Genomic DNA, 16,918 nt, shown 5'->3' with positions numbered 1-16,918 from the left:
TCCCGGTTGCAGTGGCTGCATTTTCGATGGAGGCGGAAATAATGTAGGCCCGTGTGCTCAGATTTGGGTGCACGTTAAAGAACCCCAGGTGGTCGAAATTTCCTGAGCCCTCCACTACGGCGTCTCTCATAATCATATGGTGGTTTTGATGCGTTAATCCCCACAAATCAATCAATCAAATCATGTTTTCATTCGTGTGAGGGCCGCGTTCATGCGGGTATTTTTTTATTATTTGTACGCGGCTTAGCCTAAGGTTGCTTGGGCATTTCGGGGTTTTTTACAGTGTTGCGTGCGTTTATCAAATTAATAGAGAAAACTCTTTCTCTGAATAATATGTGCCCGGGAAACCAAAAGTCGAAGTACACGCTGTAAACTGATAGCGGCAATCACACTTGTCGGCTGGCGGTAATCTGGTCAACCGTAAGGCGCGTTGTGGTATAAAAGATTACAGCCCTATTTTTGATGATCATGGTAACTGTACTGCCAGTTATGTGGGCTCTAGCCCATCAGAAAATCTGAAATAATCGGGAATGTTGAAAATTCTGAAGCAGCACTTGGTAGACAGTGGTTACACGCATAATTGGTCAGTTACACAAAACAGAATTAGTGCGGCATGTAGAAAGTCAGCCAAGGCGCGGTTACGACAAAGCTGGCATACTGGTGGCGCCAAAATCAGCGCACGTCTTCTGAGAGCACAGGAAAAAAAGAAAAAAAGTGCGCGTCTGACTTCAAATCAAATCAAATCAAATCAAATCAAAGTTTATTTACATCCTGAAGATGTGGGCAAGCTTGGGCGAAAAGCGAAACATCATGGAAAGGATGGAAAATGTGAAGTTAACTTTTTTGTTTCCGCTCTAAAATTGTAGTTTTTCGTATGCCTCAGGAAAATATATATCCTTTCCACTTTTAAGTGTACTATAGCATGAAATGCAGCATACCAAATTTTGCACAACGAAATGCTCTTTCAAAATATATATGTTGTTGAGATATAAAATTATATTAGAAGGAATAAAGATGTGTGATTTTCGGTTGCCAGCTGGTGAACAGTGCAATAAAAGGCACTATATGCGCAAAAATATTGAAAACAAACAGAATTCAGAATATACATTTGGAGGATAAACTACCCAGAAACAATATAAACTAATAAATGTTGTGCAAAATGTTCCTATTCCCATAAACAAAGACAGCCGATACCGAAGTGCCACTTCATTGTCCGAGCCATGCGGTGAAGCGTTGCTTGATTTTGTGTGTGTCACAAGGCAACACGTAAACAGTTCTCAGTAATTGTTTGTGTTTTTTTTTGCGATAAGAATTTGCAGGTGTTCAACTATTGCTGGATTTCTATGATGTCAATAATTCCTCTATAAATAACATGCACGTTTAACTTCGCTATTTCGTCCAACGTCACCTCTTTCGATGAGCCGCCTCACTCAGCATAGGTTGACGTTCGAATGTATGTGTCATAGCATATAGATTTGCCATTTTGTACATTGCACATCGGAATAAAGAAAAGAGAACAATATGACACGCAGACCTAAAGCGTTTTAGGCCATTCCGTAGTTGGGGCCAAGATGCGCTCCGGTGGCCTTTTTGTCACAAAGAGAAGCTCTGCAGCCATCACCAGCATTCCATGCCACAGCAACGTGTAAAACTCGCACGTAAGCGGAATAGCTATAGGACTGTGCCCAAAGGCGAGCGGCTACGCATTTGCGGTGGAGGTGCAACATGAGGCCGTAAACAAAACATACCCAAGAATGGCTACGAATGGCTCAGGCTCATGCAAAACGTCATCGCCATAAAACTTGAAGCCGAGGTGCTGTCATCTTCGGACTTTAACCTCGTGCTCGCTCAATTCCGGTGTGATTGCAAGATAATTTCAAGTGGCGTGTTTTTTTTGTTTGTTTGTTTTGCAGCGTAGGTGTGGACCCATGCACACGTGACAACGCTGCTATAGCCGCGAATAGTAGCACGTCCTATGCTCTACTGACTGAGCAACCATGGTGGCTAACTCCCGGTCCAATTTTATAGAGTATATATGTATGATGATATAGTGACAGCAACAAGCACAGGACCGAGTTGACTGGTGGAATACGGGAGAGGTCTTTGTTCTCAAATAAGTTTTGCCAGTTTGATGATATGAGTTTTAAGTAAGAGAACGTCAGCCAGCGCCACCTGTTGCCATAGTGGCGAGTGTGGAACAATCTTCTTGCTTGTTTGGCGAGTGCAAATTTTCTACTGCCACAAGGCAAAATATTGTTGCTCCACAGCCCCTGAGTTGACCGTGCTTTATCTCTTTTTTCTGTTCTTTTTTCCTTCATGTGGCTTTCTCTCTCTTTTTTTACTTGCCTTCTTCAATTTCTCTCTTTCTATCTTCTTTATCTATCTATCCCTATCTCTGTTTAGTTGGTCTATCGTTTTCTAACTCTCTCTTTGTAAACTTTTTCCTTTGTTTCTTGCTTTTTTTGCTCTCGTTCTTTTCTTATCACTCGTTTTGTCTTTCTATCGTTCTCTTTGTTTCTCTCTCTGTGTACTGTGTACTCGATTGGTTGCCTTCTATATATTGCAGTTCATTTTGCTCCTATTTTTTTTCTCTCTCTCTGTAGTAAGTCTGTCGCCTTTGATTTTTTATGTGTTTTGTCACTTTCGTTCTATCCATTCGCCTTACAATTTTTATAGGCGTCTATCTGTACTCGTTCTAGCTTCTGAACTCCTATACCTCTTCCCCACCGTCACATTTCTCCTTCTCAACCTCAATTTTCTTTGCTTACCCCTTGCTGTACTATGTTACACATCGCTAGTCTTTCATCTGCCAGTATATTGAGATAGCCGAAGGGCTGAAACACTATTCCTTGGAGCGTGGGCGTACAAAATCAAAACTCACCTCGCCAAAAAAAAAAAAATCTGCCAAGACTTTAAAAACAACTTCTTGCTGGGCGAGTCGGTGCATACCACAGACCTGCCAAACCACTCTCTTTTTCTCTTTCTCTCGTTTTCTGTACTCACTCTCTCACCTATTGAATTTATACTTCTCTCACTAGACCAGCACACTTTTCTGGTAGCGAAGTAGAGGAGCAAGGTGATGGAAATCAGAAGGATGAACTCGCCTGCTCCCCCTCCCCCCCCCCTTTTTTTCAACGAAAAAATCCTACTTCCGTACGATTCATTGCAGATCCCACGTGATGGGTTGAGCCACTCCTCTTGGGTCCATCCAATCAACCAACCAACGATGTCGCGTGCAGGTTTGTGATGATACTAATCTTATAAATCTGCCCCACCGCAGTGGTATAGTGGCTAAGATACTCGGCTGCTGACCCACAGGTCGCGGGTTCGAATCCCGGCTGCGGCGGCTGCATTTCCGATGGAGGCGGAAATGTTGTAGACCCGTGTGCTCAGGTTTGGGTGCACGTTAAAGAACCCCAGGTGGTCGAAATTCCCGGAGCCCTCCACTACGGCGTCTCTCATAATCATATGGTGGTTTTGGGACGTTAAACACCACATATCAATAATCTTATATATCTATGATAGACAACATACCTCCACTTCAATAACTATAATGTAAAATGCACTTCGTTGTTCCGCCGGGATGTGTCAAATCCTTCATAAACCGAGTAAGTGAGAGCCTCTGATCATCATGTTTTATAAGTTGATTATTATCTTGTGGTACATTCTCAAGGCGAAAACGTCTCGTTTCTCGCTGTCATATGCTACATCGGTAGCAAAAACTTTCTTTATTTTACAAAGCGCACAAGAACCTTACAATGTGCACAGCCACTGTAGAAAACAAAATAGGTTTAGATATGAACGACGTTCTGCCGAGAGACGCTTCGTCATATTTGCCACAAGCATTGAACCTCAAGTGGGAATGATTTTTTTACGTGCGAATAAGCACAGTGTTATCACTCTGTGTTTCTACTACTCGGGTACTTGAGGTCGATCATTACATAGACAGCACCTAACCTGGAAATAATAGAGCAGTTGCTTTTATTCTGGCACAAATCAGTTCCAGTCTGTTGAAAACCCACAATGCCTCCGCGCTTCTTATGTCCCTTATTCTGGCATGCTTAGTGCAGGTTCTATCAAACCAATTTCTGAAAGGAGAGCCAAAGGTAAAGCTCAGTCAGTTGCAGTCTAACAATAGACTTAATGCATTGACGTGCATTTGCTCTGAATGCCAAGGCACGCATCAACAAAGACTCATAGAAGATGCTAAGAATCATTGTGAATGCCGTGATGATATTTATATAAGTCTAAATGCCGGACGAGAAATGTGTTTCTAAACCTTAGCGGTTCATCTTCGGCGCAGATGATGCGCTTTAGAATAACAGTCTTTCCACTTCTTATTTCGTTTCAATTTCTCCTAGTGGAAGGCAATGTATCAACAATTGCTCCAGAGAGTAACGCTACTAAGAAAAACGGCACTTCACAACTCCCTGTCTGGGCTAACGAAACTAGACTTGGAAAGTATCAGAACGCGCAATGGGTGAGCGCCGCTGTTTCTATGCCACAATTATTTTCTATATTTACGTCAGTGTCTAGGAATATTCCTTTAATGAAAGCATGTAGAAGAACCAAATTTTGTGAGAATTTTAAGACAGCCATCCAAAAAAGAAGCTTAGCACTATCAGATAATATCAACATTGATTCATTTTGAACACGTTATGAACAATTTGAATGAAATTTATTATTTCTGATAGTTTTGAACATCAAACTTTCTTTATTCTACGAAGTACACTAAAGAATCACAGCATGTCCAGCCCCTCTAGAAAAGAAAGAGGTTTAGCTATGTCAGGAATCTTTCCTTGCTTTTGGGCATGCTAAAATGCCGTTGTTTATTGTTTTAGGTCTTGAACGATACGAGCACTTTTTATCTCGTCAAAGCAACTTCCCCTGACAGAAAACAACTCTGGAACAATGGTTCGACATGCATCAGCAGAAGATACAACGAATCGAATGGAACATATATGACAGAGTTTTCGTTCATGAATGCGTCGAAAGAAAATAGGCAAGTAGCTCATTTTTATTATTCATTTAAATTATTACGAGGACAAGCACTATCCCAAGTACTCCGCTACCTAAGTGACCAATTCAAAAGGTAAGCACTACTGCTGCTCTACACGCAGTACTAGTACTCTTCACGCAGTACTCCGCAGCATGTGATATTAACTGGATATGAATTCGTTGCGCCTCATTGCGTGCACATTACCACGATCCAGCACGTTGAACTTTATGAGTACATCAATAACCACACCTCCGTAAATACATCCCCAGGAAAGTGATTCTTTGGCGAATGTGCGATAAAGCAACGGCAATACTTCTTGCAACACATTTGGGAAGAATGAATAGTGCGGTGTTGGAATGATGTTTAGTGTGAACTTATATGGCCGCCGTAACATTTTTTTTATATTATCAAAAATTGAGTACTCCAGGCTGTTACAATCATGTTAGCCAAATTTTGGAACGCTTCACAAGGAGTAGAAATTATCAAAAAAAATCAAAATCAGCCAGCGACAGCTCACTATAATCTTGACAATAATTTCATTTACCCAAAAAGTCAGCTTGGTCACGTATTGAAAGCACATACACATACACATGGTTAATAACTGATGTGAGCATAACGAGCTTCATAGTTACAAAAGTCCCCTCGGCATATCTATAGCCGCGCTCTACAGCAGGAAAATTACGCTATATGCAGTGGGCGTAGTCAAACTGATGATGTTGATGAATTGCGGCAGTGCGCTTGTGAGCACGCTGAAAGTGAGCCATGAGTTCATGGGTAAAAAAATTGACACAAATTAAAAAATTAACAGGCGTAAAGTTACGAAGCCCGTCTATCTTACATTCGTGTTATCCCAAAAAAATAGTTTTCCGCAGGCTAGCTGGTAAGAAAACAGAGTTGACACACGTAGGACAGAGCTTTGAATGTGCATGTTCTTTTCTTCTCGCTTTAAAGCGCACTTTTCACACACACGCTGCTTAATAGTTCCGAAACGTGAACATTCATGAAATTTTTCCTCGTGTTCATCACTGTGCTTAAATTTTACGGCAAGATTAAAGCCAGACCCAATGATCTCTAGGCCGCCTTGCAGACTGGCACCTGGTTCCAGTTTATCTGTTTGAATTTGTTAACTGCGTCGCTTCACCAAATTGTTTGCCGTCCTCGGGCCCGCCTGCATATTATGGTATTCAATGCGAAGTCCTAAGTTATGGCATTCCCGCACATTTTCACTGTGTGACTTTCCCAGGTCGACATTTTTTTTCATTTTATTGAATCTGAGACCAATTACTCCTGCTTGTTTGCACGTTCACACCGCTATCTTCTTCTCTCATGGTCTCATCACCTATCATTCTTTGTTCTATTGCATTCTGGGTAGTTCATTGCATCAACACATGTTTCTTTTCAGCAAGATGAACAGTCGGGCTAGTTAGTTTGTGTTCGCTTGCAAACAGCACAAAAGACAAAAGACTTAAATAAAGACAACATAGCGCTCGCGTTCTCATCTTTTTTTCTCTGTCTTTCGTCTTTTGAGCAGTTTCAAGATGACAAAGTTGGTTTGTTTTTCTACAGACTTCTCATTCTTATGCTAGAAAAAGTGAATCGACTTGGCAGTGCACTTTCCGCTTGCGCCAGTAGCATGTTATCGGTCATGAGCTCAGAATGCCTACCCTATATGGGCACAAACCCATACTTACTATTGAGCTAATTTCATTTACAAGATTAAGCGCCCTTGTTGATGTTTGGCCTATAGCTAGGCATAGTGTTCTGCTAATTAAAGTCCCTTGTCTATAACCAAATCTCGTGTTTCGCTAAACCACATGCATAATCAGCAGTTTTTCCTGCGTATTCCCCACCCACATGTCATTGACGCTTCAAGAACCATCTCCGGATGAAACGCCACCGAAACCGTGGCTATGTACAGAATGACACTTCTTTGAATTGTGATGCACATTAGTGGCTCCGGCTGCCGTAAGATGTAGTGTGTTGTCATCGTTTCATCTATAATGGCGTAACGCTGGCAAAAACCCATCTATAGCATAGCCATCTGTAGCTTACTGAGATTGCGCTCGCCCCAAGGACAAGTCTGCCTCTCATTCGTCAAGCGCCTCGATGACGATATCGCCATAGACCCTCTAATTGACGACAGTGTCATAGATACTGCCTTGCACAATTCGCACCACAATGTGTGAGGGCATTTCAGACACTTTTCGGGTGATCTGTTCTACGTGAGCGCACATACGTAAACCCCTCAGTTTTTTTCCAGAATCAACTCACGTGTTTGCATCTGCGCACCCAAGCCACATTGATAGTCTTGAAATTACCCAGATTGCTGAAATTCTAGCGTGGAATACGTAAGGCAGACTCTACACTTATTCTAAAAGAAGCTGTACAAAAATGATAAAACATAGTCCATGGAGGACAAAAGACAACGAAGAAAAACATGTAGGTAAATAATGGACTATGTTGCGTCCTCCTATCACTGCCCATACCTTCTGGTTAAGTACAAATTTTGATTTATATACTTGTCTATGCAACAAAAAGAAAATCAGAAGATTTACGCAACCAGCTGAAATAACCCCGTTACTTTATGAAGTAAACCAAGAACCCCTATTGTAGTGCTGTTTAGGACCCTCATCAAAAAAAAGTCTTAACACGGGAAAATGTTTCCCTTATGTTTACTTTTTTCAGCACTGTCAACTTGACAACGTCTCTCACTTCAACGTATAATTATAGCATTCCAAACGCCATTAATTACACGCTACCTGGTAAGTACAAACTCTTACGTCTTCTGGAGTGGTTTATGTTTTACGAAATCACGCGCAGTGCAGATCGCGGTGCAAACGGCTAACCGCATACTGAGAACAAGAATGGACCCTGAGGTACCCAGTCACATGTGAAGCATTGTCTTCGTCTCACTTAATTTGATGGCGTGTGCGAGTACCTCAAGAAAGGCGCGCTGATTGTGGTTTGGTGAATCCTATCTGTATTTACAGCGGCGATGCACTTGTTCTAAACATCAATAGTGTCAATAAATATTGGTCCTGATTGATCGGGCAGGCGTGACTGTTGGCCTACGAAAATGCAACTTATTCACCAAATTTTATCAGACGCCTAATGACCAAGAGCAATGTCTTTATTTCAATTGTAGTCAGATTAAACATAGTAAACCAAGCTTCCCTTAGAGTAAAGGAGTCAGTTTTTAAAAGTACTTGCTTTGAGCAATCAGAATTCCACGTTAGTTGCGATAAAATGCGTGTTTCCCGTCCAAAACTGAGATACTCAGAACATCGATCACGCAATGGCACACACAGACAAGCTTCACCATGAAATGCTTATCAACGCAGATAAACTTTGCCGTAGCATAATTCGCGCTAACCTTGTACTCCTCGGCTGCTGGCCCGCAGGTCACAGGGTCGAATCCCGGCTGCGGCGGCTGCATTTCCGATGGAGGCGGAAACGTTGTAGGCCCGTGTGCTCAGATTTGGGTGCACGTTGAAGAAACCCACAGGGCGAAATTTCCGGAGACCTCCGCTACGGCGTCTCTCATAATCATATGGTGGTTTTGGGACGTTAAACCCCACATATCAAATAATTCCAACCTTGTACCCACGCACAGCGTGTCTGCGCCCAGTGTAGTTCCAATTTTGAAGATACGTTACTACGCGTTAAAACAAAACTAGCATATAATTATTTTTCTTTCAGAGCCACCTCGTGCCGTGTACGAGTGTTGTGAATTCACAGGACATTTTAACGTTCTCCGAAGTTCTAAATACTAAATATATTCAACACTCTTGTCACCATCTATTCCGCAAACCTCTATGAACTTAGCTGATGACCACCACACCTGGCTAAGAACACCGCCAATGATTTAAATTTCCAAATGCGTTTCGCGACCATTTCAAAAACCAAAAACCACCTGTGCACTTCAAGCTTCATTTCCCGATATCCAGACATGCCGCCACCACCAGCATACCTTCGAATCACTATATTGGAACCGGATTCACGGGACATTATGAGCCCGAAATACGCAAATCGTTTTTAATTCACAAATTAAACGCGGCGACTTGTGACCTCAATGACAAGTGGGTAAACCGGCCAGCGTGCTTCAATAGGTCATAGTGTATACTCCCATGCTAGAATAAACTTGACTTCGTTGGTTTGGGTCTTCATTCCCTTGGAAAGTCTTTTATTTATTTATTTATTTATTTATTTATTTATTTATTTATTTATTTATTTATTTATTTATTTATTTATTTATAGGCAGGCATGGTGGTTAAGTGGCTATAGGGTTGCAAGTAGTCAAGTAGATCTTCCGTGAGCAGTCACAACGTGGTTTATTTCGACGTTTCAGCCAGAGTATGGCCTTCATCAGGATTCAATCCTGATGAAGGCCAAACTCTGGCTGTAACGTCCAAAGAAATACACTACGTTGTGACATCTCACGGACTATGAATATATATATATATATATATATATATATATATATATATATATATATATATATATATATATATAATCTAACAAACAATAATCCATGAGATTGTTACGGGAAGTTCTTAGAATTAATGTAATGTAAATAAAAAAAGAAAAGTGGGTGAAAAAATAACTTGCCGTGAGCAGGAATGGAACCTACGACCTTCGAATAACGCGTTCGATGCTCCAACTACTGAGCTATCACGGTGGCCATCCCCCCACACTCGCGCCATGGCTATATATGGTGCTCACTGACACTCCCACGTTTAAATTCACATATAAACCCAATAAACTGGCTGGGGGGATGGCCGCCGTGATAGCTCAGTGGTTAGAGCATCAAACGCGTTATTCGAAGGTCGTAGGTTCGATTCCTGCTCACGGCAAGTTATTTTTCACCCACTTTTCTTTCTTCTTATTTACATTACATTGGTTTTAAGAACTTTCGCTATAGATTCATTGGCATTATTGTCTGTTAGATCTCATTATTATTGTGTTAGAAACACGAAAAACGAGCCCTTAGGTATACAGTTCTTTCCCACTCACACACAAACACACACACACACACACACATATATATATATATATATATATATATATATATGTGTGTGTGTGTGTGTGTGTGTGTGTATAATATAAACCGCTTGTATGTATAACAATAGCTTTCGTTGCCGCAAAGTTATAAGTATGAAAGTAGATGCGCTTTCACATAACTGTTTATTCAGCCGATGTTTCGACGGGAGCCCCGTCTTTTGAATGCGTAGAAAACGACGGGGCCCCCGTTGAAACGTCGGCTAAATAAACACTTGTTATGTGAAAGCGCATCTACTTTCATACTTATATATATAATGAAAAAGAGTTTCGTTGGTTTGGCATGTGTAAACGAGCGACTTTATTCTTTATGTTTTATTCTGTCGCTGTCCGCATCCGCGTGACCTTCTCTCTTCCTCTTTCCCTCTCTCTCTCTCTCTCTCTCCACATATATATATATATATATATATATATATATATATATATATATATATATATATATATATATATATATATATATATATATATATATATATATATATATATATATATATATGACTATGTGCTTGCTCACCAATATTCCCAAGCACCGTAATACGAAATGGTCGCATGCAATTCACGCACACATTTTCACCGCCACAACCCCTGGTTGTCGGCCTTTTTGCAGACTGCACGGTAGTCAACGACACTGTTATCTTTACAAGCAATGGAACGTGCACGCTTATGAGCGTCATATCTGAAAATAACACTTTGGGTATGTTGAAAATTATTTCCTACAATTTGGTTCTAGAAATTTTCATAAATCTCGAGAGATTCATTATGCGCTGTACCAGGCGTACAATTGAACTGCCTATTTCCGTCTTAGTTAGGTCTTATAAAACTAATAAAAATTTGATTCATCTGTGCCTCATTATGAAAATACCGAACATCATGATAAAAACGCGACGTTGTGAAAGCAGTTCATTGTATACAGTTGTTACAAATGCGAGAGCAATAACAAATCTTACTAAAAAGACTGCCTACACCCACTAACTCTCGCGCTTATCAGCGAAACGACGCATGTTATGACATTCTAAATACAGCTCTGTATATGTATTCCAGTGAGAGACGAAATTAAAAGGGCGCTTAGCTCACACTTTAAACGGCATTCAAAGCACTTCCTTCCTTTGTAATACATGCATTCTGGCGTGGCTCTCCTGAGAGGAGATCATACGAACAATAAATAGACCTCTACTAAAGTAGTGAACCGAAATAGATTGATGTTCTTAAGTATTAGCAGTAAAACACAAGACATTGGCCGCGAAGATTTGTTTGTTTTTTGTGTCGAAGTCAGGTCCTTGAACTCATACAAGCCCGCAAGTCCTTCACTAAAGCTCTCAGGCGGTCAAGCGCAGTATCACTTCTCAACTAGTGTCATGGCTTGCATTGTGATTGATACGGTAGCGCAGCCAGTCCGCATTATGTGCAGCCCTACCTTGTGAATCCTGCCTTGTGTGTTAAACTAGTAATATTGGCGGCATGTTTTGTAGCGTTAGTTACACTGGCCGAGCCAAACTTGTTTCTCGTACTCGCGAAACAGCCGGGCTGCACACGATGAGGACCAACGACGTCATACGCCTCACCGAGGCGCGCCGAAGAAAGCCTAAAAGCACCTAGAGTGGCGTCTGACTAGAGCAGTGGTGCCTGACTCGCGTGACCTCACTTGCTTGTCGGTCCTGTTCTTCCATCCGTTCATAGCTGACGCCACGTGTATCCTGGCATAGACGAACTAAGCCGCTGCGAATTTTCGTTCTCTATCATAAAGTGACATAAAGATCAAGTGATCAAGTGACATAAAGATCACCTTCAAGCGTAATCACTATGCAAGCCAATTATTTAGCACATCTGTTATTGGTAATTCGTCTGCGACACTCAATATATTCATATCAGGCATCTACAGTCGGGCTGGCGATTTACTATATGTTGTAGCCATGAATTTGCTATTAATATGATTACAGTTATGCGGAAAAGGGCGGTGAATGGTGATTTCAACGGAAACCCCCCCCCCTTTCCCTGCCCCCTTCGTTTCGCCTCGGTCATGTCCAAAAGACAACATGCTTCAAAACCGATGAAACAAATATGAAGAATGCTTGAGCTTCGCTTATACTTGTTTACTATGCCTACTACAGTGATGCTTATTACAAATATAATTGCACAGTGCTTACTAGGCCAGTATTAATTTTGTGAATCGAACAGCCCACTACAACACCGTGAGGCAACTTGAGACAATACGCAGCTGCTTAAATGGCCGATGATGTTGCTGCTGCTGTTGGTCAAATCCACTCCACTCGTTGTGCGATTCCCTTATTTTGACCCCTGGCGTGATTATGCCCAGCTGTATTCACACGTTATTGCATGTGTTCATGAAACTCTTCTTACCACATGACGTTCATACTTTTTTCTTTTCTGAAGCAGTTTCGGCATTGGCGTGGCTCTGGGATAGAACACCTGCTTCTCATGCTAGATACCTGTGTTAAATTTTCACTCGAACCTAAGGCTATTATTTACTTTATTTGCACCTTTCTTAATTTTTTGCCTTCGGGTGAGGCTGAGTTTTACACCCACAAGCACTGACTCCAACACAATGCGAAACGTGCTTCTTAACGCTGTCGTATAAAACAATAAATAAAAGGATGGTAACATGAACTGGCTTTGATTCTTGGCCTTTTGGCAGTAATGATTTGAACTTACATATTTTGAAAGGCAAAATCAAATTCCTTCGGTCACCAATATGCCCGAAATCTTGTGTGGCCAAAATCTTACACTTAGAACTGTGACGTGAGAAGCCCAACTGAATAAACGCAAGAGACGGCCAATTTTCGACTACTGCTTGTCCACTAGGTAGAAAGGGAAGTGAACCGACCCCACCACCTTCCCCAGCACGCCCTTATCGATTTGACGAATTGCGGGTGCACTGTGAATCACAAAGCATACTCTCTTTCACTTTAAATAAGCATAAAGGCCTAACATGTTTCCCATCAAATTTGTCATTGCAGGTTGTGAACTATGGATTAACGAGGGTCGTCTGAGGAACGGAACTGTACCCAAATGTTGCTACTTCGTGTTTGATCTACTGTGCGCGAGTGAAGGCAACTATAGCATGTACAACAAATCACAGTGCGCATAAGTGAGCACATGTCATTGGCTGCAGCGGGGCATCGTTTGCTGCCCAAGCACAAGCACCAAAAGAGGGATCCTCTCACAGATCTTTTTTTTATTTAATAAGTGACAGAGATCTGTGGCATGCTTGATGATGAATTATGTCCACATTAGATTCGCCAGAGCGCGAGAAAGATACTTATAACCTTAAAAAAGCTACAATTTCCCTGTCTTTACAAGATGACCACTGCATCAAAAGTTTATTAACTAAGCGCCACACGTTTAATTATGTTTGCGCTTCAACGCAGATAAACCTACATTGATGACAGCTGCAAGCGCAGGAATTGCGTCACAGCTTCCACAGTCTTTTTATTGTTCTTCAATATAGATTATGTGAAAATAATATTTTAACTGAAAATGGTCTGTTCAACATTCTGTTCCCTTACGGTTCTCTATTTTTTTGTTTAACGCCTTATAATTGAGTGAAACATTTGTTTACGTTTGCCATTCTTGCTTCGGTTCATCAAATATTTCGCTGAATGAAAACAAATGAAGAAAACGTTATTGAGATACTTGGTTCAAAATACAAAACTATGGCATTTCATTTTTATGGTGGCAGAATATCTAAGAGCGCGGTGCTATAACTGCTACAGAGCACTATAATTAGCACTGACGCCAGGCGAAATGTCATGGTCCACGTAGTACTTAGGCTCTTTGTCGTGCATGCGCTGAAAGCCACGCAAAAACTTCGGTCCGAAAAAATTAAAAGTCTGCGAGCCTCACACTTTGATTTCGTTTTTGTAAACGTGGGCCCCCGGCTCAGGCTTCGTGCTGTCGGAATTATTCACAGAAGCAACTATAGAAAAATTGAGAGGCTAACCAAAACAGCCAAAATTTTCCGCCATATCTACAAGGTGAGTGACGCTAGAGGGGCTTGCTCAGGGAACCCGTGTATCCTTCTAACTTATCTTCTACCATAATAGATAGACGTGACACAATTGTTATATATTCTGGGCTGTCACCACAGCGTCTTGGCGGTGAGTCCAAGCTGCTGCTGCTGCATTGCGAGCTTGTGTAAGTTATTCCTAAAAGAGAGAAAAGAATATAAAAGTGAGCCTCGTAACTATCTGCACCATAGAGCGACACCTCAACAGTGGCTCACAAGAGATGGGGGTAAAGAGGGAATCACATAGATAGAGAATAATAAAAGAGATAGGCATATAGATTGGGGCAGGGACAGACAGACCCCAAGATAGGAAAGATGGACACGGTCGCAGGAGTCCGAGGACGGGGCGCCACTCAGCGAGAACTCACAGCGTCAGAAGATGGTGGAGGGCGAGCTGGTCAGCCAGAGCAGCGATGTCGTCGAAGATCGTGGTGGCACAAACGGTTGGCACGAAATCCAGTGAGCGAGCCGCTTTGCGAGCCTGCCACGCTACTGCCTCAGCTTCTGAGGTGTTAATGTGTCCTAGCGGAAACAAATAGAGTTCACTGCAAGAGCTCCCGGCGAAGAGAAAGGAAGTGCACGTGCTGACTGTGGTGCGCCAATGGATCTATGGAGGGATGCTATGAGCGTCCCCTTTATAACGGGGGAGGTGACATCTTTTAATGTTGGCCTAATGTCTTATCTCCTTTGAATAAATCGATCTTATTATGACAAAAAAAAATATTTTACGTTCTGTCTCTGACTCTTCAGGCAGAGTGACTTCATTTTGCCACTATTTGCACCTTCTATCTCTTCTTTACTGCCACCAATACCCTAATCGTCTCTAACTTGCTTCTATCGCGGACGTGTTTAGCTTTCCATGTTTCTCCGTAAAACCCAAAGCATCATGTAGGCTTGTACCCACACGTCTACCTGGGTGGATACCGCCGCTTTCGATCAAAACTTCTTGCACCGTTTCCTTAGCTCCCCCACAGCATGTACATTGTTCTTCCTCTTTATTTAATCTCGCTTTATAACTGCGCGTTCTAAAACAACCCGACTTCGCCTTAAACAGTAAAGCGCATCCTCTTGAATTATTATGAAACCTCTCCCGCCTTATTTCGTTCTTGTCCTTTGGGTAGGTACTGAGAGCCGGCTTCTTTTCCATCGCTGTCATCCAATCAATCATCTCCACCTCCCTAACTTTTCGCTTAATGTTCCTTGTTGCCATATCGCCCACACTGCCAGCCATATCTTCAGTGGTGAGCCTCCTAGTTCTTTTTCTCCACTTTGTGTCCACGCTTTTCTTATACAAACACCTGGACACTTTCCCGGCTGATTTGCTTTCCTTTATTTTTCTAAGCTTCTCTTGAAATCTTATTTGACTCTGAGTATCTCTTACATTAAAGCCTGTCCATCCCATATCCACCTTTACAGCTTCATTTGTCATCTCCCATGAGCGCCCAACGCACGGCGTCCCACAGTCCTTTGCTTTACATCCATTCCTGATTGCACCCGCGACTTCATGCACACCACTGAGTTTCCAAATGTAAGCCCTGGAACCATTACGGCTTTCCACAGACCTCAAAGAACTTCCTACCAATTGTCTCCCCATACCGATCTGTGCTTCATTATTGTAGCATTCCTCTTTTTTTTTTTTTTGCTGCCGATGTTTTTTCCTCCTGCTCCATATATCTATCTCCCTCATTTATCTATACTCCAAGGTACTTGTACTCGTTTACCCTCTTTATTTCTTGGCCCTGTATTGAGACAGCCTGGTCTTTGTGATCAATGAATACCATCAATCGACATTTTGTTGCACTAAATCCTTGTGCTAGAGCATCACCTTCCCTTCCGCATATATCTGCCAGCCACTGTATACCATCCTGACAGTCCGCAAATAGAACAATATTGTCTGCATAAAATAGATCTGGAAACTTCAGCTCAACCATTCCGTCAGCCTGTTTGTGTGGCATATTAAATACAATGTTGCTACCATCTAGCGGTTTTTCCATCATCACCATGTACAGCATGAATAACAGTGGGGACAAAGGACATCCTGCAGTCTCAGCCCCTTGTTAATTTCAACGCTGTCGTTGCTAATTATTTCTTCCCAATCTATGCAAACTGTGTTTTCTCTTTGTATTTCTCTCAAACGCTGTCCACAGTCATCACCAATGCCCACTTTCTTCAATAAGTCCCACAATTTTTTCGTATTAACGTTGTTATAGGCCCCAGTAATGTCCGGATAAGCTACGTATATGGGCATGTTTTCTGTTTTAGATACCTCTATACATTGAGCAAAAACAAACAGGTTATTGTCTAACCACCTGTCCGTTTAGAATCCATTCTGAAGTTCTCCCTAAAGTATCCTTTTGCTTTGCCCACGCTTTTATTTCTAATTTTACTGCCTGCAATGCCAACCTGTATAGCACAGAAGTAATGGTTAATGGTCTATACGAGTGATTGTTAGGCTTTTTCCCTTGCCTTCATAGATTAAGGTATTTCTACTTTTCCGCCAAGTGTGTGGTATTTTCTGCTCCTGTAAGCACGTTTCTACAGATTTTAGCAGTGCTTATTTAGTGATTTTCTCTAGTTCCCTAATTATGAGGACGGGAACCCTATCTAAGCCCAGACTAGTGCGCTTAGGAATTTGTCATTCGGCCTTCTTTCAATTGAAATCTTGAAGTACTACCCCTTCCTCGGTTGCACCCATTTTCATACTTTTACTCATCTTTTACTCACTAGATGGCGCGCCGCTGCTTGTAGCGGTGGCGCGCCATCTACTGAGCATCTCTGAAGTTACCGGGGAGCCAATGAATGGACGGATGTATCGGGCTGTGCCCTGTAGATTGTGC

At 41.9% G+C, this 16,918-nt stretch overlaps 1 protein-coding gene across 2 annotated transcripts in view; it reads left to right on the top strand.

The window, feature by feature from the left end:
- The window catches only part of LOC142768899 (uncharacterized), a 95,640-nt gene extending 81,721 nt beyond the window's left edge, over window positions 1–13,919 (top strand). Inside the window, exons 2-6 of one of the 2 annotated variants that reach the window (XM_075871431.1) lie at window positions 3,170–3,239; window positions 4,842–5,002; window positions 7,685–7,761; window positions 10,665–10,751; window positions 13,033–13,919. In XM_075871431.1, the coding sequence (XP_075727546.1) occupies window positions 4,962–5,002; window positions 7,685–7,761; window positions 10,665–10,751; window positions 13,033–13,163 (336 nt within the window). In that variant the 5' untranslated portion in view covers window positions 3,170–3,239; window positions 4,842–4,961 and the 3' untranslated portion in view covers window positions 13,164–13,919. Of the gene's footprint in view, window positions 1–3,169; window positions 3,240–4,285; window positions 4,481–4,841; window positions 5,003–7,684; window positions 7,762–10,664; window positions 10,752–13,032 lie in introns of those variants that run through there. The other variant, XM_075871429.1, reaches the window with a different exon arrangement.
- Window positions 13,920–16,918: the final 2,999 nt, after the last annotated feature.

Source organism: Rhipicephalus microplus, chromosome 8, assembly GCF_043290135.1.
Source record: "Rhipicephalus microplus isolate Deutch F79 chromosome 8, USDA_Rmic, whole genome shotgun sequence".
Classification (NCBI taxonomy): Eukaryota; Metazoa; Arthropoda; class Arachnida; order Ixodida; family Ixodidae; genus Rhipicephalus; species Rhipicephalus microplus.
This window is presented reverse-complemented; position numbering and strand designations above follow the sequence as displayed.